Raw genomic sequence first — 14,563 nt, 5'->3', positions numbered from 1 at the left:
ATGGCTCCCTTATCTTGGTTAATGGTGATCCTCTTTGTTGCCCTAATCCTCACTCCCCAAGGGCTTGCAGATTATTACAAGCCCCCTTATAAGCATGATGAGCCTCCTAAATACAAGCACCCAATTGAAAAACCACCGGTTTACAAGCCTCCGGTTTACAAACCTCCGGTCTATAAGCCACCGGTTTACAAGCCACCCGTGCACAAACCACCGGTTTACAAGCCACCGGTTTACAACAAGCCGCCGGTTTACAACAAGCCACCGTACCACCATGACAAGCCTCCTCATGGCAAGTACCCTCCACAACATGACTAAGGAAAAGCACATATATGTGCAAATTTAAACGAGGCATGTTATTAATTAGTTATCGTATGCTTTAAATAAGACATATGCTTCGTTTCTTTACTATCTTGTTGGTTCACAACTTTATTATTCATATCTACATATATAAGGAGTGTTCCTTATGCATTGGGTGGTTTAATTTCATTTCATTCCTTTTGTATATGATGCTATGAGCATCTACCATATGTGTTGTGTGATTGTGTAATCCATAATATTAAAAAAAAGAGAATAATATTATTGTTGCTTTTAATACAGCTAGTGTTGGTTGATTGGTTTGCTAGACTTTTTTTTAAATTAAAAGCATATGGTGTCATTTTATATTATTATTATTATTATTATTATTATTATTATTATTATTAAAAGTAATTTTACATGTACCTCAAATTACGTAACGTACATCATCAAAATTCAAAAATAATTATTATTTTTATTGACTGCGTAAATAGTCATTTGAAAAGACAGATGTGATTGTATCAATATATCAAAATTAAACTCTTGATATTTTACATTGTGTAAAATATACATTTAAATTCTTAACTCTAAAAAGTCACAACTAATCCCAACTAATAGAAGATATAGACAAAAACTGAATCAAAATAATCTGAAATCATAATCTGAATTACGAAAATATAGCCAAATTTTGAAAAAAAAAATAAGATTCAAACTTTATAAGTGATCAAGAGTGAAAATAAAAGAAAAAAAAATGAAAAAGAACGAACTATAAGTTTAGATAAAAATTAGAAAAATCAGAGACAAGAACCGATGAGAGGTTAAACCTTTAAATTAAAATGCGTTATAAAAATGGAATGGATGTCACTTGCAATATACTGCTAACTATAGGTTTCAATTAATTTTATTATCAGCAATATTTATCGTGTTTATAAGTAATAATTAAAAAATCTCAAATATAAGTTATAATATGGTGTCTATTTATCAAAAAATGTGATAAAAATAAGTAGAGAATATATTAGGAATTTTGCGCATCGTAAAAGGGAAAATAGAAGTTTCACAGACTGTAGAAGAAAGATGAAAGATCAACGCCAGAAAGATAAAGATAGATGGCAATTACGCTATTCTATAATCACATAGATGCAAAGAATAGAACAGATCTTAATAATTTCTGGCACACCGTAAAAGATGGGTCAGAACAAAAATTTTAAAGATCTGAATAAATAACCGAATTAATTAGAATAAAAATTTTAATTATCGACGATTCTTTATACAGTGACCGCTATTCAAAGAAAAATTGTGATAACAGGATGACAATAACTAATATTTCCGTTAGCTGCGACGGCTAGATTAACAGCCGACAATTTAGGCCGCTATTCTCCGTCTTTAGTGTGGAATTAATATTAGGACCAATTTTATTCATAATATTGAGATACTTTGGCACACCTATCATTTTGATTAATTTGTTAATTAAGACGTAAAGGATATACGTACAGCATTGCCTGCATACAAAAGCATGCAAATAATGATGACAAGGATATAATTTCTTGGTAATGTAATTCGAATAATATATAAAAACTAAAATCAAAATGGACGTCATAAGATATTTATTGTTGTATCATGTATGTGTGAGCCACAGTAAAAAATATGTGTGCCAGAAATTTGTTGCCACGTCCGGTTATCATGTTATGATGAACATGGTCAAAAGTCAACACTATATATCATGGACATCTATAAGGAAAAGTTGCACACTTTATTTACTTCTTTGATTATCGGATTTATTATGTGTTATTTATGTTTGAAACTCATAAATAAAGGTTTATAATCTAAGAGTGATTTTCTTTTTATAAATCTATTTATTTCAGAAGAGATAAATCTAATTTTATTTACAAAAATACAAAAATTGATTAGAAGTTAAGATCATAAATACATCTTACTTAATCATTAACTATTAACTTTATTTTTTGAAAATTTAACTATTCTAATACATCTAATGATTCTCCAAATATTGTGAAAACTATGGATATGACTGAAAGTTCTGCTAGAGTTTCTCTACAAAAAAAAAATCTAATTCAACGAAATACTAAGAAAGTCAAAACGCGAGAAGAAGTTGATTGATGATGATCTCTTCAAACCTGCGAGGTGATATGACCGAGGGAAACATGAAGGTGTATGTCATACAAGGAGTCTCTGCTTACGCCCATTAGACCAAGACTGAAAGAGAGTCCCAACGTGATGGAGGAAGTGCTCGAAGACGCCTCTGATCCGAAGGACAGATGGTACAAAGAAGATGAAGGCAATAGAACGGACGAACAACTGTTTGATCTGTGTCCTGTCATTCCAGTATTGAAAGAAGAATTTGAGGACTGGTGCAGACCTTAGAAGTCATCAGCACTTGTTGTGAAAGTCCTAGGCAAACGTGTGGGGCTAGCATTCATGGAACAACGACTACAAAGAGATTGGGCGAGAAAAAGTAAGATTAATGTAATTGATATGGATCGTGACTACTTTCTAGTCCATTTTTCAGATGAAGAAGATTATTCTCATGCTTTGATGGAGGGTCCTTGGATGGTGGCGGGACACTATCTCATAGTTCAAAGGTGGAGGCTTTTCTTTCTCACGTCGGAGTATCGAGTAAGAAAAATAGCGGCCTGGGTCCGGATTCCGAACCTCCCCATCGAACTCTATAATCAATGTTTCTTGTGGAGAGTTGGATTGGCGATATATCAGATGATCAAAATTGATCGGACAACGTCTATACACTCGAGGGGCAAGTTTGCTAAAATTTGTGTGGAGATTGATCTTGCCAAGAAACTGGTACCAAAGATCTCGGTGATGGGGAGTGAGCTCAATATTGAATATAAAGGTTTGCATCAAATTTGCTTTACGTGCGGCAAGTACGGCCATCGAGCTGACATGTGTACTAAAGCTCCGACCAATGAAGTTCTGCAGCCAAAAATCACCGGCGAAGTAAGCCATGCCAGAGTTGAATCCAACCAAAAAAGGAATGAGGACCAACATGAAAACAATCCACATTTAGTGTCTCAACGTGATTCTGGCAACGGGTAAAATTCTCTTGATTTTGGACCTTGGATGTTGGTTAAAAAACTAATCCGGAGAAGGAAAGATTCCAATACAACATATAGAAAGAAAGTGATAATGGCACCTGATCTCATTCCAATCTTGGAAGAACATGCATATAAGGAAAGTCTTGGCCAAGGCTTGAGATCAAAATTCCACGTCTTGCAGGAAGAGTTAGAAGAAGATATGCATGTGCATGAATGCAACGAAGCCCAAGGAGAAGCCTTTAATATTGGTTCTGGGCCAAGGGAAGAAAAGGCCCAACTTACCCAAATAAGAACATTTACTAGCCATAAAAAGCCTATCAAAGTGGGGGCCAACAAAATTGCTTTGAATCCAAAAAAGCCTTCATGGAAGGCTCACGGTCTCAAAAATAGTCATAGCACTAAAGAGAAGAGTGCAGCCCCAAAGGCAAGCTCTCCCGAAAAAGTACAATGTGAAAAGCTAGATATTTCAGAACCCTCTTCTCAAGTACAAACAAAGGCCAAAGACCCTGAAAAAGAGGCGATGGAGCATGTTATGTTGGAAAGCATGAGAAGACTTCAGAAGGAGCAACAAGAGTTTTTTTCGATACCAAAAAGATCTGGTGAAGTCTTGGAAGAACATATTGCTACTAATAATTTTCTTAATCAACTACCGCCGTGTAAGATCATGGATCGCAGCGATCACAATAGAATCGGTGGAGGAGGAAGACCACCAGATATTAGTATCGGGCCTTCTTCTAGTAATGATGTGTCTCAAGCGACGACATCCGTTGTGAGGTCCGGTTCAGAGAAAAGGGAAAATGCCCAAGTTTGACCGTGGTTCTTGGTAACCTTCCTTCTTGTTTTGTCCTTATGAATAGTATTATCACTTGGAACTGTAGAGAAGCGGGGGGAAAGAATTTCCCTTTCCTTATTTAGAAAATTGAAACGTGAATATCTTGCTGGTATGATTATTCTTCTTGAGACTCAAATTAGTGGGGATCGAGCCAAAGAAGTAAGAGATAAGTTGGGTTTTGATGGGTCCTTCGTTGTTGAAGCTTTGGGGAGGTCTGGTGGGATTTGGATCTTGTGGAACTCAGAAATTTGGAGGGTGGATGTTGTGAGGCACAGCAGACAAGTTGTTCACCTTGGAGTATATAGCAACAACTCTGAACACTGGTTCCTGAGTGCAGTTTATGGCTCCCCACAGAAAATTTACAGAAGAGAGCTATAGAATGATCTGATAGATTTTGCTAGTGATATTAGTAGTCCTTGGTGCGCTATTAGGGACTTCAATGCTCTCCTTCATGATTATGAAAGAAGGGGAAGCATGGCTAGAAACAACATAGGAGCTTGCGCAGACTTCCAGGCTTGTGCGTCTGATTGTGGTTTGGTGGATTTGGGCTTTGTGGGTTGGTCGTTTACTTGGAGAAGAGGTAACTTGGTGGAAAGGTTGGATATGGCTCTTAGCAACATGGATTGGCATATCAGGTTCCCTGAGGCTTGTGTTCGACACCTCCTAATGCTGAAGTCTGACCACTCACCTATTTGCCTCCATTTATCTTCTAATTCACCTATTAATAGATGGCGTTGCCCGTTCAGATTTGTTGTGGCTTGGTTAACTCACCCGGACTTTGACAGTATGGTGAATAGATGCTGGAAGGTAGATAATTTTTGGACAGCAACTATGCAAAACTTCAAGAAATTCCTTCAAGATTGGAATACTTTAGTGTTTGGTGATATTTTTCAGAGAAAGAAAAAGATCCTAAGAAGGCTGAATGGCATCTCTAATAGATTAACCCAAGAAAGCAACAAGTTCTTGGAAGATTTACAATTTCAGTTATGCCGAGATTATGAGGAGGTTCTTGCTCAAGAGGAGTTATTGTGGTTCCAGAAATCGAGAAGCAAGTAGTTAGAGTTCGGCGATCGGAATACTAAATTTTTCCATGGCTCTACCATGGTAAGGAAAAGAAGAAATAAAATCCTTACTATTCAGAATGATGATGGCGAGTGGCTAACAGAAAGCAATGATCTGGAAAATTGGGTTGTATCCTTTTATGCGAACCTTTATTGTGATTATTATGATAATGTTCCTTTTATTATTTCTAACGCCTTTCCTGAGCTAAGTGTTGCTGACTCTGAGAGGATAGGTCGGATGGTATCCCCCTTGGAGATTAAAGAGGTTGTGTTTGCTATGGGCAGCCTTAAAGCTCCAGGAAGGGATGGTATCCAAGCTGTCTTTTACCAGCAACATTGGCAAAAGGTTGGTGCTTATCTTTGTAATCTTGTTCAGAATATTTTCAAGAACCCAACTTTGGTCAGCGATATTAATGAGACTCTCCTAGTCCTTATTCCTAAAATTGAACCCGTCTCCAGCCTCAAACACATGAGGCCTATCAATTTGTGTAATGTCTCGTATAAGGTGGTTACAAAAATTTTAGCAAAACGGTTGCCAACTTTGATGGCTAAGTTGGTCAGGCCAACTCAGACTAGCTTTGTTCCGGGAAGGCATTCATCGGATAATATTATTATAACTCAGGAGGTTATTCATTCGATAAGGAACAAGAAAGGTGGAAAAGGTTGGATGGCTATTAAAATCGATCTCGAAAAAGTCTATGACAGATTAAAATGGTCTTTTATAAAGGACACCTTGATGGACTTTGGCTTTCCCTCCCATATAACTAATCTCATTTATGGTTGCATATCTTCTGCTAGAATGAGAGTTCTCTGGAATGGTGATGAATTGGAAGAATTCACTCCGTCTAGGGGCATCAGACAAGGAGATCCCATTTCTCCCTACTTATTTGTTCTGTGTATTGAACACTTATCGCAACTTATTGATGCAGCTGTAGAACATGGATTTTGGAAACTAATTCATTTGAAAAGAGATGCTCTGGAGATTTCTCACCTTTACTTCGTAGATGACTTAATTTTGTTTGCAGAAGCAAGCTTGGAACAAGCTGTGATCATTAATAATTGTCTTAATGCTTTTTGTGATAGTTCCGGGCAGAAGGTCAGTCAGGATAAGACGAGAGTCTTCTTCTCCCGAAATGTAGGGAACAATGTTAGAACAATCATTTCGGAAGCCTTGAATTTATCTAGAACGGATGATTTAGGAAAATATTTGGGTATTCCCCTTCATCACTCCAGAGTTTCGGAAAACACTTTTAATAATATTATTGACAAGATGAATGCTAATCTAAACTCTTGGAAAGCCTCCTCGCTATCTTTGGCGGAAAGAAATACCCTAGTGAAATCTGTCCTTTCTTCTATTCCATCTTATACTATGCAAACTGCTTTTTTACCTAAAGCTACTTGTAATGCTATTGATAAAAAATGCAGAAGTTTTTTTTGGGGAGACACCAATCAAACCCGCAAAATTCATTTGGTGAGCTGGAAAAAAGTTTGTGAGCCAAAAAAGTCGGGTGGCCTGGGGATTCGTCGTGCTAGTACACTCAACCATTCCTTTATGACAAAAGTTGGGTGGGGGCTTATTGAAAATAAAAATGCCTTGTGGGCTAGAGTTCTTCGGTCGAAGTATGGAAGCGAAAATGACATAATACCAAAGGTGGAACGGAAACAAAATAGCTCTAACTTGTGGAAAGGAATTTGTGCCAGCTGGGATATTGTGGAGTCTAACCATATTTGGCGTATCGGGGATGGTTCTATAATAGATTTTTGGAAGCATAACTGGGTCCCTCTGTTAGGGAGGCTTGAACATTACACAACTCAGGTAAGTAACGAGTTTGATTATTCTATAAAATTGACTGTTTTTTTACTGTTTCAGGATCCTGGGACATTGTGAGGCTCAAGGAGATCCTGCCGGAGGATGTGGTCAAAAGAATCATGGCATTGTCCCCCCTTCCCCTTGGAAGCCAGCTGACCATATTGCGTGGGCATCCTCACCAGATGGAGCGTTTAGCCTCAAGTCAGCTTATTAAGCCATTTAAGACACTCGTAGCAACCCCAATTGGCTCTTTAATTTGGTTTGGAGTGGGAAGGGTCCCAAACAAACTCGCTCCTTTCTCTGGCTCGCTGCACGCCAAGCCATTCTAACTAATGCAGAACGAAAACACGCCACCTAACTCAAGACTCGTCTTGTCCTCGTTGCACTCAGCATGAAGAATCAGTGGAGCATGTCTTTCGTGACTGTTATGTTGCCAGAAACATATGGAATGCCTTCATCCCTGCTGCACAAGCACATTCCTTCTTCAATACAGACGATGTTCATTGGTTGGAGAGCAACCTGGGGCGCCTAAGTCACTGGCATTGTCTCTTTGGTGTTGTTATTGCCTTTCTTTGGTTCTACCGCAATAAATTTGTCTTTGAGGGTAAGATTACCCCCCTTTCCATGGATGTGCATCAAATTAAAGTCCGAACTGACAAGATCCTAAAGATTGATAAATACCAAAGAAGAAGTATTGTCAATGTTGAACCATAGTGTCCCATTCGATGGCTTCCGCTACCGGAAAAAGTGTTGAAACTCAACGTGGATGGATCTTATTTAGGCCATCTAAATAGTGCTGCTTGTGGTGGTTTATTTAGGGATCACTTATGGAAGTTTATCCTGGATTTCTCTTGCAATCTTGGAAGCTGCTCGATAACGCACGCTGAATTATGGGGCATTGCACATGGTTTACAAATTGCTAATGCTCAAGAGTATACAACTCTTATTGTGGAACCAGACTCTGCCTCTGCCCTCCACCTTTTGAAAAATGGGTGCCCTGCTAACCACCCTTGTGCTCCCCTTGTAGAAGACATTGGTATTCAGGCTGGTAGAATTGCAAATATTTCTTGGTCTCACTCCCTTCGAGAAGCTAATTCGGTTGCGGATGTGTTAGCAAAAAAAAAAAAAGACAAAATCTTCCTTTCGGCCTGCATATTTTTTATACTGCTCCTCCGGATATTACTTTAGCTTTAGATTTTGATTGTATGGAATCTCTTCGACTAAGAGGATCTAAGTATTTTCTTTTTCTGTTTTGTTTGTGGCTCTTTTTGTTTTTTTTTTTTTGGGTCGTTGGCTCCCCTGATCATAAAAAAAACATTAACTATTAAAAATTTGTGTATTATAAAAATACTTTGTATTTAACTATGCTACATATAAAAAAATTAGTCAATTGTATAGTATATATATTAATATAAAATATACATATTAAAAATATATAAAATAATATATTTATACACATATATAATAATTATATAATAATTTATTTGATAACTAATTTTTAATATAAACGTAATATTTTTACAATCCTTTACTATTAAGTATGTTTAAATTTCTAATGTGTTCAATGTGATTTGGCTGGCAAAATCTGTACGCAAAAAATTGTTAAGATTCAAAAAGCACGAACGTAATTTCCATGGAAATACAAAAAGTAAAATTCTAGAAACGGCAAGTTTGACAACAAAATTCTCCATTCCTGAAACAAAAAATAAAACTTGCATCCAAGTGAGTGCAAGAAGCTCATCTTTTTTAGAGGAAGCAAGGAAGGCAAGAGGGCGAGCAACAAAAGTAACGAATGGTCCCTTCCAAAGCTTTAGACAATGCCCTTCAAAATCTCACAAGAGTAAAATATGAAAATGGGAAATGAGACTCAAAAAAGAAGGCGAATAGATTTGTTGAGTTTAGAAACTCTAATTTAATTTAATGATGATCAAACATTATTAATAAATTAATTATAAAAATTATTAATTTGAATTTTAATTCATATTTGCTAATTAATAATTTTTGTTGCTTGCAGATTTGGCTTTGGGCTAAAAGGAAATTAATAAGCCCAATATGGAATCCAAAATTCAGTTTTGGTACAAAAATATTTTCATATGACTAATTAATGATAAATCATTTGGGCCAGATTTAAATGTGTAAGCCCAAATTAATTGTTGGTGTATAACCAACTAGCTTGGTCCGAAATTAAAAGGAATTGGAGTACTATGGTTAAGTCATTTTTTTAACATATAATGAAATCCAATTCCTTGATACATTGCTACATGCTTCCACGAATATCACACTCTCCATATAGTGGAATTCAAATTTTCATTAAGTGGAGTTAATACAGACTTTGGAAACATGAAAGAGAAAGAGAAATTGATTTGATTGCTTCATCAATGCTACACGCTACCTAAAACAAAAAGGAAAGAAAATTAATTCTGTTTAATTCATTTGTTCAAATCTATTGAATGCTTTTCTTCTTTCTCTTTCTTTTCTCTCTACTTTCTCTTCTCACTCTCGGTCACTTTTCAGGAAAATATGGAAGCTATGACAAGCTACCGTAGAGAAGAAGAATCAAGTAACAAGACCATTGTAATGATGGCAAGAAAAAAGAAAACAAAAAGTATGTTGTGGCTGAGATCTTCACCAAAATAAGGTAAGATTTGGTGAAGTAAGCTCATGCTCTCCATACCCAAAAATGGAAAAAAAAAGATTTCGGTCAGAGAAAGAAGATCTCAGAGACATGGCTCGTCTCTACTTTTTGTGTTCACTCATCACAAAAGGTAGCTAGGGAGGCTACGTGAAAGAGAAAGCAAAAGTGGAGCACGAAGAGCTGTCATGCATTAAGAACGCAGCAAGGGCTAGGAATCCTTCTTGGAGTGCAAGTCAAGTTGGATGGCTCGGATTCATGAAGCTTGGTGTAAAGGGAAGACTCAGAGGTAATTGCATGTTGGATATAGCATTCGGTTATCTTTCCTCTCTCTCTGGCCGAACCGATTTTGCTTGAAGAAGAAGAAGTTTAGCTTGGTTCAACAGTTTCAACCGTGGAGGCTTCTCCTTCTATAAATAAGGGAGAACAGTCAGGGTTTGAAGCAAGGAGAAAAGGAAAAGAGTGAAAGTACAGTGTTCACATAGCTACCTAAGCTAACAGAAGTTCTTCTCCTTCAATGTTCTTTATTTTGTAATTTTCTGTTTAATTTTGTCTGTCTTGAGTCTCATGAAAAAAGGCAAACAGTGAGGTTTGTAAGAAAAAGCCATAGAGTGGAAAAAGGCAGAGTGCACAAAATTAAAAGAAAAAGTCATAGATGTTCTTAGAGGTCCTTTGTACATCTGTGTTGTGTTTCATGATTCTGTGGGAATCCCCTTGCAAGTTGGGTTAGCACTTAGCAGTTGAAAGCTTGGTGGGTTACCAAGTCAAGTTCAGTTTTGGGTTTAGATTCTGGACTTGTCTCGGATAGGAAAGGTAGTTCCTAGGGAGAATTGGTGTCTGTAATCAAGGATGATTATAGTGAAATTCCATCATTGTTGTGATGGAGACTGGATGTAGGCTGCATTGCACTTAGCAGCTGAACCAGGATATATCTTGGTGTGATTTTCTCTCTCTTCTACTCCATTTCTGATTCTGCTGCATAGGAGACAAAACTGAAAAATATCTCCTGGCTGGTCACGAGACAAAACAAAAAAGTCTCTTGACTAGGCACGAGACAAAAACAAGAAATATCTCCTCAAGTGTTTTAAAGGACAGCAAGAATTACTAAGCGAAAAAGAGGCTAAGATTCAACCCCTCCTTCTCTTAGCCACTGATAAACCATCAAGATTAAAGGAAGATGGTCTGGTAAAAAAGAAGAAACGAAGAAGAAAGAAGAGAAAAAGGGAGGTGTATTTATAAGATTTAAGAGGGGAATGAATCCTCTCAATTGTTAAAAAAAATAAAAGTGTAAAGTGTGATTTTTAACTCTTTATTGTTCTCTCTTTCATATTTATTTTTGGTACTACTTATAAAATTAATGATAAAAAAATTCTATTTTACTCCCTCAATTATTAAAAAAATTGAGAAGTTCCATCTAAAAGACAAAAAGAATAAAATCACTCCTTATTTAAGATGTGTACAGTTACCAATGTAACCGTACCTCACGTGTCACGTAAAAAACCAAAAGACGTGACATATGAAGTATGGAAATGACGTCGGATTTTTGACTTAGAAAAGGAAGTTTAACTTGATGTAATGAAACCTACTTAAAAATGTCTGTCTGACTTTCTATTGCTTGAATCCAACTTACACGAAAGTTCGAATTCAAGTAGGAGCACTGTTCATATTTTGACCCAATTAAAGAGCCAAGCCCAAAATAAAGAAGCCCAAGCATGACTTATCGAACTCATAGAGGTCGAACAAAGCATCACAGAAGTCGATCCCCTCGTATCTGAAATATAACTAATTCCTACTATCTTTCACATTCTCCTAGAAGGAAGGTCTTATCAAATCCCTTACAACTAGGGATAGTTATCCACCAAAAGGGGAACGACTTTCGGAACGTTGTTCTAACTCCACTATAAATACACTAGCATACTCAAGTAACTTCAGATTTTAATTTACACAAAATTTACTTATATTCTTATTAACTTAAATATTGGAGTATTTTATAAGTATCACTTTCTACCTCCTCACAAAAAATTCAAACGTTATTTAAAAAGGAGCCTCAAACGTTATTTAAAAAGGAACCTAGACCTCGCGTCTAGACCCAAAAACAATTCAGTTCCAAGTAATCTTTGGAACACCAAATATTTTATGTTTAGCCAAGCAGGTGTTACTTATACGAGAAAATGATATTCGATTAGTTTTAAATAAACCATTCTCATCTTATTTTTATTCCACTCTATTTGCATAATGTCTTTCATTTTCGCAATTGATTTATTAGTTTTGTATGAATCCTACCGTTTTCATGCGGTTATGTCAAAGCTACTTCAAATTTTTTCAAATCTCAAATGTCAAATGCTTACAAATTCAAAGAATTTTCGCACTTGATATACATTTATTTTTTTTTTTCTGTTTATTGTATTGTCATAATTTTTCTTGGTCGTATCCCTGATTCTTAAAAATCTGACTCTTTTATAAATTCCTTGTTTTACATCTTCTTTCTTTGGTTTTGGATTTCACTGTTCACTGAGTTAGTTATTATATATGGTTGAATGGGTGGTGTTAGGTTGACATATTGGTGGTGTTATGCTGAAGTTTTTTTCTATCTTCCTTTTGAATATATTTGTGGTAATTTATTTTACTTGAGTAGTAGTTAACTATCTGGTCGTATTAACAATCATATAATTTTTTATCCTGAATGAGAAAAACAATCAACTCATTAATGGAAGGTGTTGAAGTGTGGATTGATACGGATCAAATAGTAAAAGTTAGATTTTGAGTGATATTTTGTTAGATATGACAAAGGTAGGATTAATAATTAAATTAATTTCTAAAAGATAAGACATTTTTTAAATTTGTTTTCGAAAATTTTTTTCAATTAATTTAGTTCTTCAAAGATTACGAATTGATCATATCTGCCATTCAATTACTTCACTCATAATTTTTGTCAACGATTGATGATGTAAAATGTTAACTAATAATATACATGATACATAACATGTTCAATTAGACGTTGACTAAATATGTTTACGAAAATCTATCAATTTAGTCACTAGATCATATTAGGAATATAATTTTTGTAATTAAAAAAATGACTAAATTAATAAATTTTCATAAATATATTTGGTCAATATCCAATTAAGTATATAAGATATTATATATATGTTACCAATTAACGTTTCACAACATCAATTTTTAAAAAAAAATTGTTAATGGAATGACTGGAGGACAAATATGATTAATTCGCAGTCTTTAAATAACCAATTTAATTAAAAAAATTTCAAAAATAAATTTAAAAATGTATTATCTTTCAGAGACTAATTTAACTATTAATTCACAATAGATATAATACTGTATCTTTCGTTTCTTATTTGATACATCTTATAGGATACAGTTGGTGGATGATAGCCTAGCTAACTAGAAATGTAGTGTCATAAATTTCATTTAGCCTATTGATATTTTGTGTATGAATAAAATTCTACATCTAAATAAAATTCTTATCCAAGTTTATCCAAATTGTTATAACAATTTTTTAAATTACGTGTTCTTTCTCCATTCCTTTTTCCATCTCCTCGTATTTCTTCTTCTTCTTCTTCTTCTAAATTTGTGTAGGTTCTTCTTCTTCCCTTCTCATTCTCCTCCTCTTAGAGATTATCAATTTAATTCAATTCAATTCAGAACACCTACATTCATTCAATTCAAAACAATTCAATTCAATTTATTAATGAATCGAATATATTATTAAGGTGAAACAATTGTATAGTATTAAATGAACGGAACATTATCCATTGTATAAAATCAAATTCAAAACAGCTTTCTACATAATGAACCGAATATGTTATTACAATGAAACAATTGTATAGTATTAAATAAACAGAATATTATCCATTATATAAAATCAAATTGAAAACAGGTTTCTGCATAATAAACTGAACATGTTATTAAGGTGAAACAATTATATAATACTAAATGAACGAAACATTATGCATTATATAAAATCAAATTCAATTCAATTCAATTCAAAACACCTGCATCCATTCAATTCAATTAAATTCAATTCATAATAAACCGAACATGTTATTAAGGTAAAACAATTGTATAGTACTAAATGAACGGAACATTATCCATTATATAAAATCAAATTTAAAATAGCTTTTTGCATAATGAACCGAACACGTTATTAAGGTGAAACAATTGTATAGTACTAAATGAACGGAAGATTATTCATTATATAAAATCAACTTCAAAACACCTGTTTCTACAATTTAGAGATTATCAATTCAATTTAATTCAGATTGAACACCAGCATCCATTCAATTCAATCCAATTCAATTTAACAATTGTATATCAGCAAAATGTTGATGTTATTGGTGATGACAATAATGAAAGAGGAGAGGAGGAGGATGAGGTATGCGTGAATTTAAAAGAAGAAGAAGAAGACGCATGCATGTATTTGAAAGAAGAAGAAGAAGTGTAAGGGAGAACAAGAAGAAGCACGGGAAAGGAGAAGAAGAAAAAACGAGTGTAATAATGCTCTTTTAATGAGAGTAATTTTTGTTGATATTAGACCTACTTAAATAAACTTAGATAAAAAAATACTTAGATGTAATCCTATTTTTGTATCTTTTCTCTTTTTCACCTAAAAAAAAAAAAAAGATCTGGTACCATACGTAAATTCTTTATTAACAGCTTAAGCCTATTTCGTTCTTTTTACTAACATATTTCCATAATTTAAATTCAAGCAGTTGACGACGATAGAGTATAAGAAATTAAAAAAACTCTATAACAGTGAAAGAAAACTTAAATTAATAACAATATATATAGCCTTGATATCATCCTTGCCTGCAACTTCTAATATGTATGACTGAGTGAAGCTTCCATATA

General features: G+C 34.6%; 2 protein-coding genes across 2 annotated transcripts; both read left to right on the top strand.

The window, feature by feature from the left end:
• LOC130933838 (repetitive proline-rich cell wall protein 1-like) lies at positions 1 to 315 on the top strand. Its single transcript, XM_057863447.1, has one exon. It carries the CDS (start codon positions 1 to 3, stop codon positions 313 to 315), a length of 315 nt encoding a protein of 104 aa, XP_057719430.1.
• Positions 316 to 2,727: 2,412 nt separating this feature from the next.
• Positions 2,728 to 3,360, top strand: LOC130933837 (uncharacterized). The gene has a single exon (XM_057863446.1). It carries the CDS (start codon positions 2,728 to 2,730, stop codon positions 3,358 to 3,360), a length of 633 nt encoding a protein of 210 aa, XP_057719429.1.
• The last annotated feature ends 11,203 nt before the right edge of the window (positions 3,361 to 14,563 follow it).

Source organism: Arachis stenosperma, chromosome 6 (genome assembly GCF_014773155.1).
Source record: "Arachis stenosperma cultivar V10309 chromosome 6, arast.V10309.gnm1.PFL2, whole genome shotgun sequence".
In the NCBI taxonomy this organism is placed as follows: Eukaryota; Viridiplantae; Streptophyta; class Magnoliopsida; order Fabales; family Fabaceae; genus Arachis; species Arachis stenosperma.
The sequence above is the reverse complement of the archived record's forward strand: the minus strand, read 5'-3'. Positions and strand labels throughout refer to the sequence as shown.

What these genes read in the sequence shown, in the direction of transcription:
- LOC130933838 (XM_057863447.1), top strand. Translation starts at nt 1, where the DNA reads ATGGCTCCCTTATCTTGGTTAATGGTGATCCTCTTTGTTGCCCTAATC.
- LOC130933837 (XM_057863446.1), top strand. Translation starts at nt 2,728, where the DNA reads ATGGAACAACGACTACAAAGAGATTGGGCGAGAAAAAGTAAGATTAAT.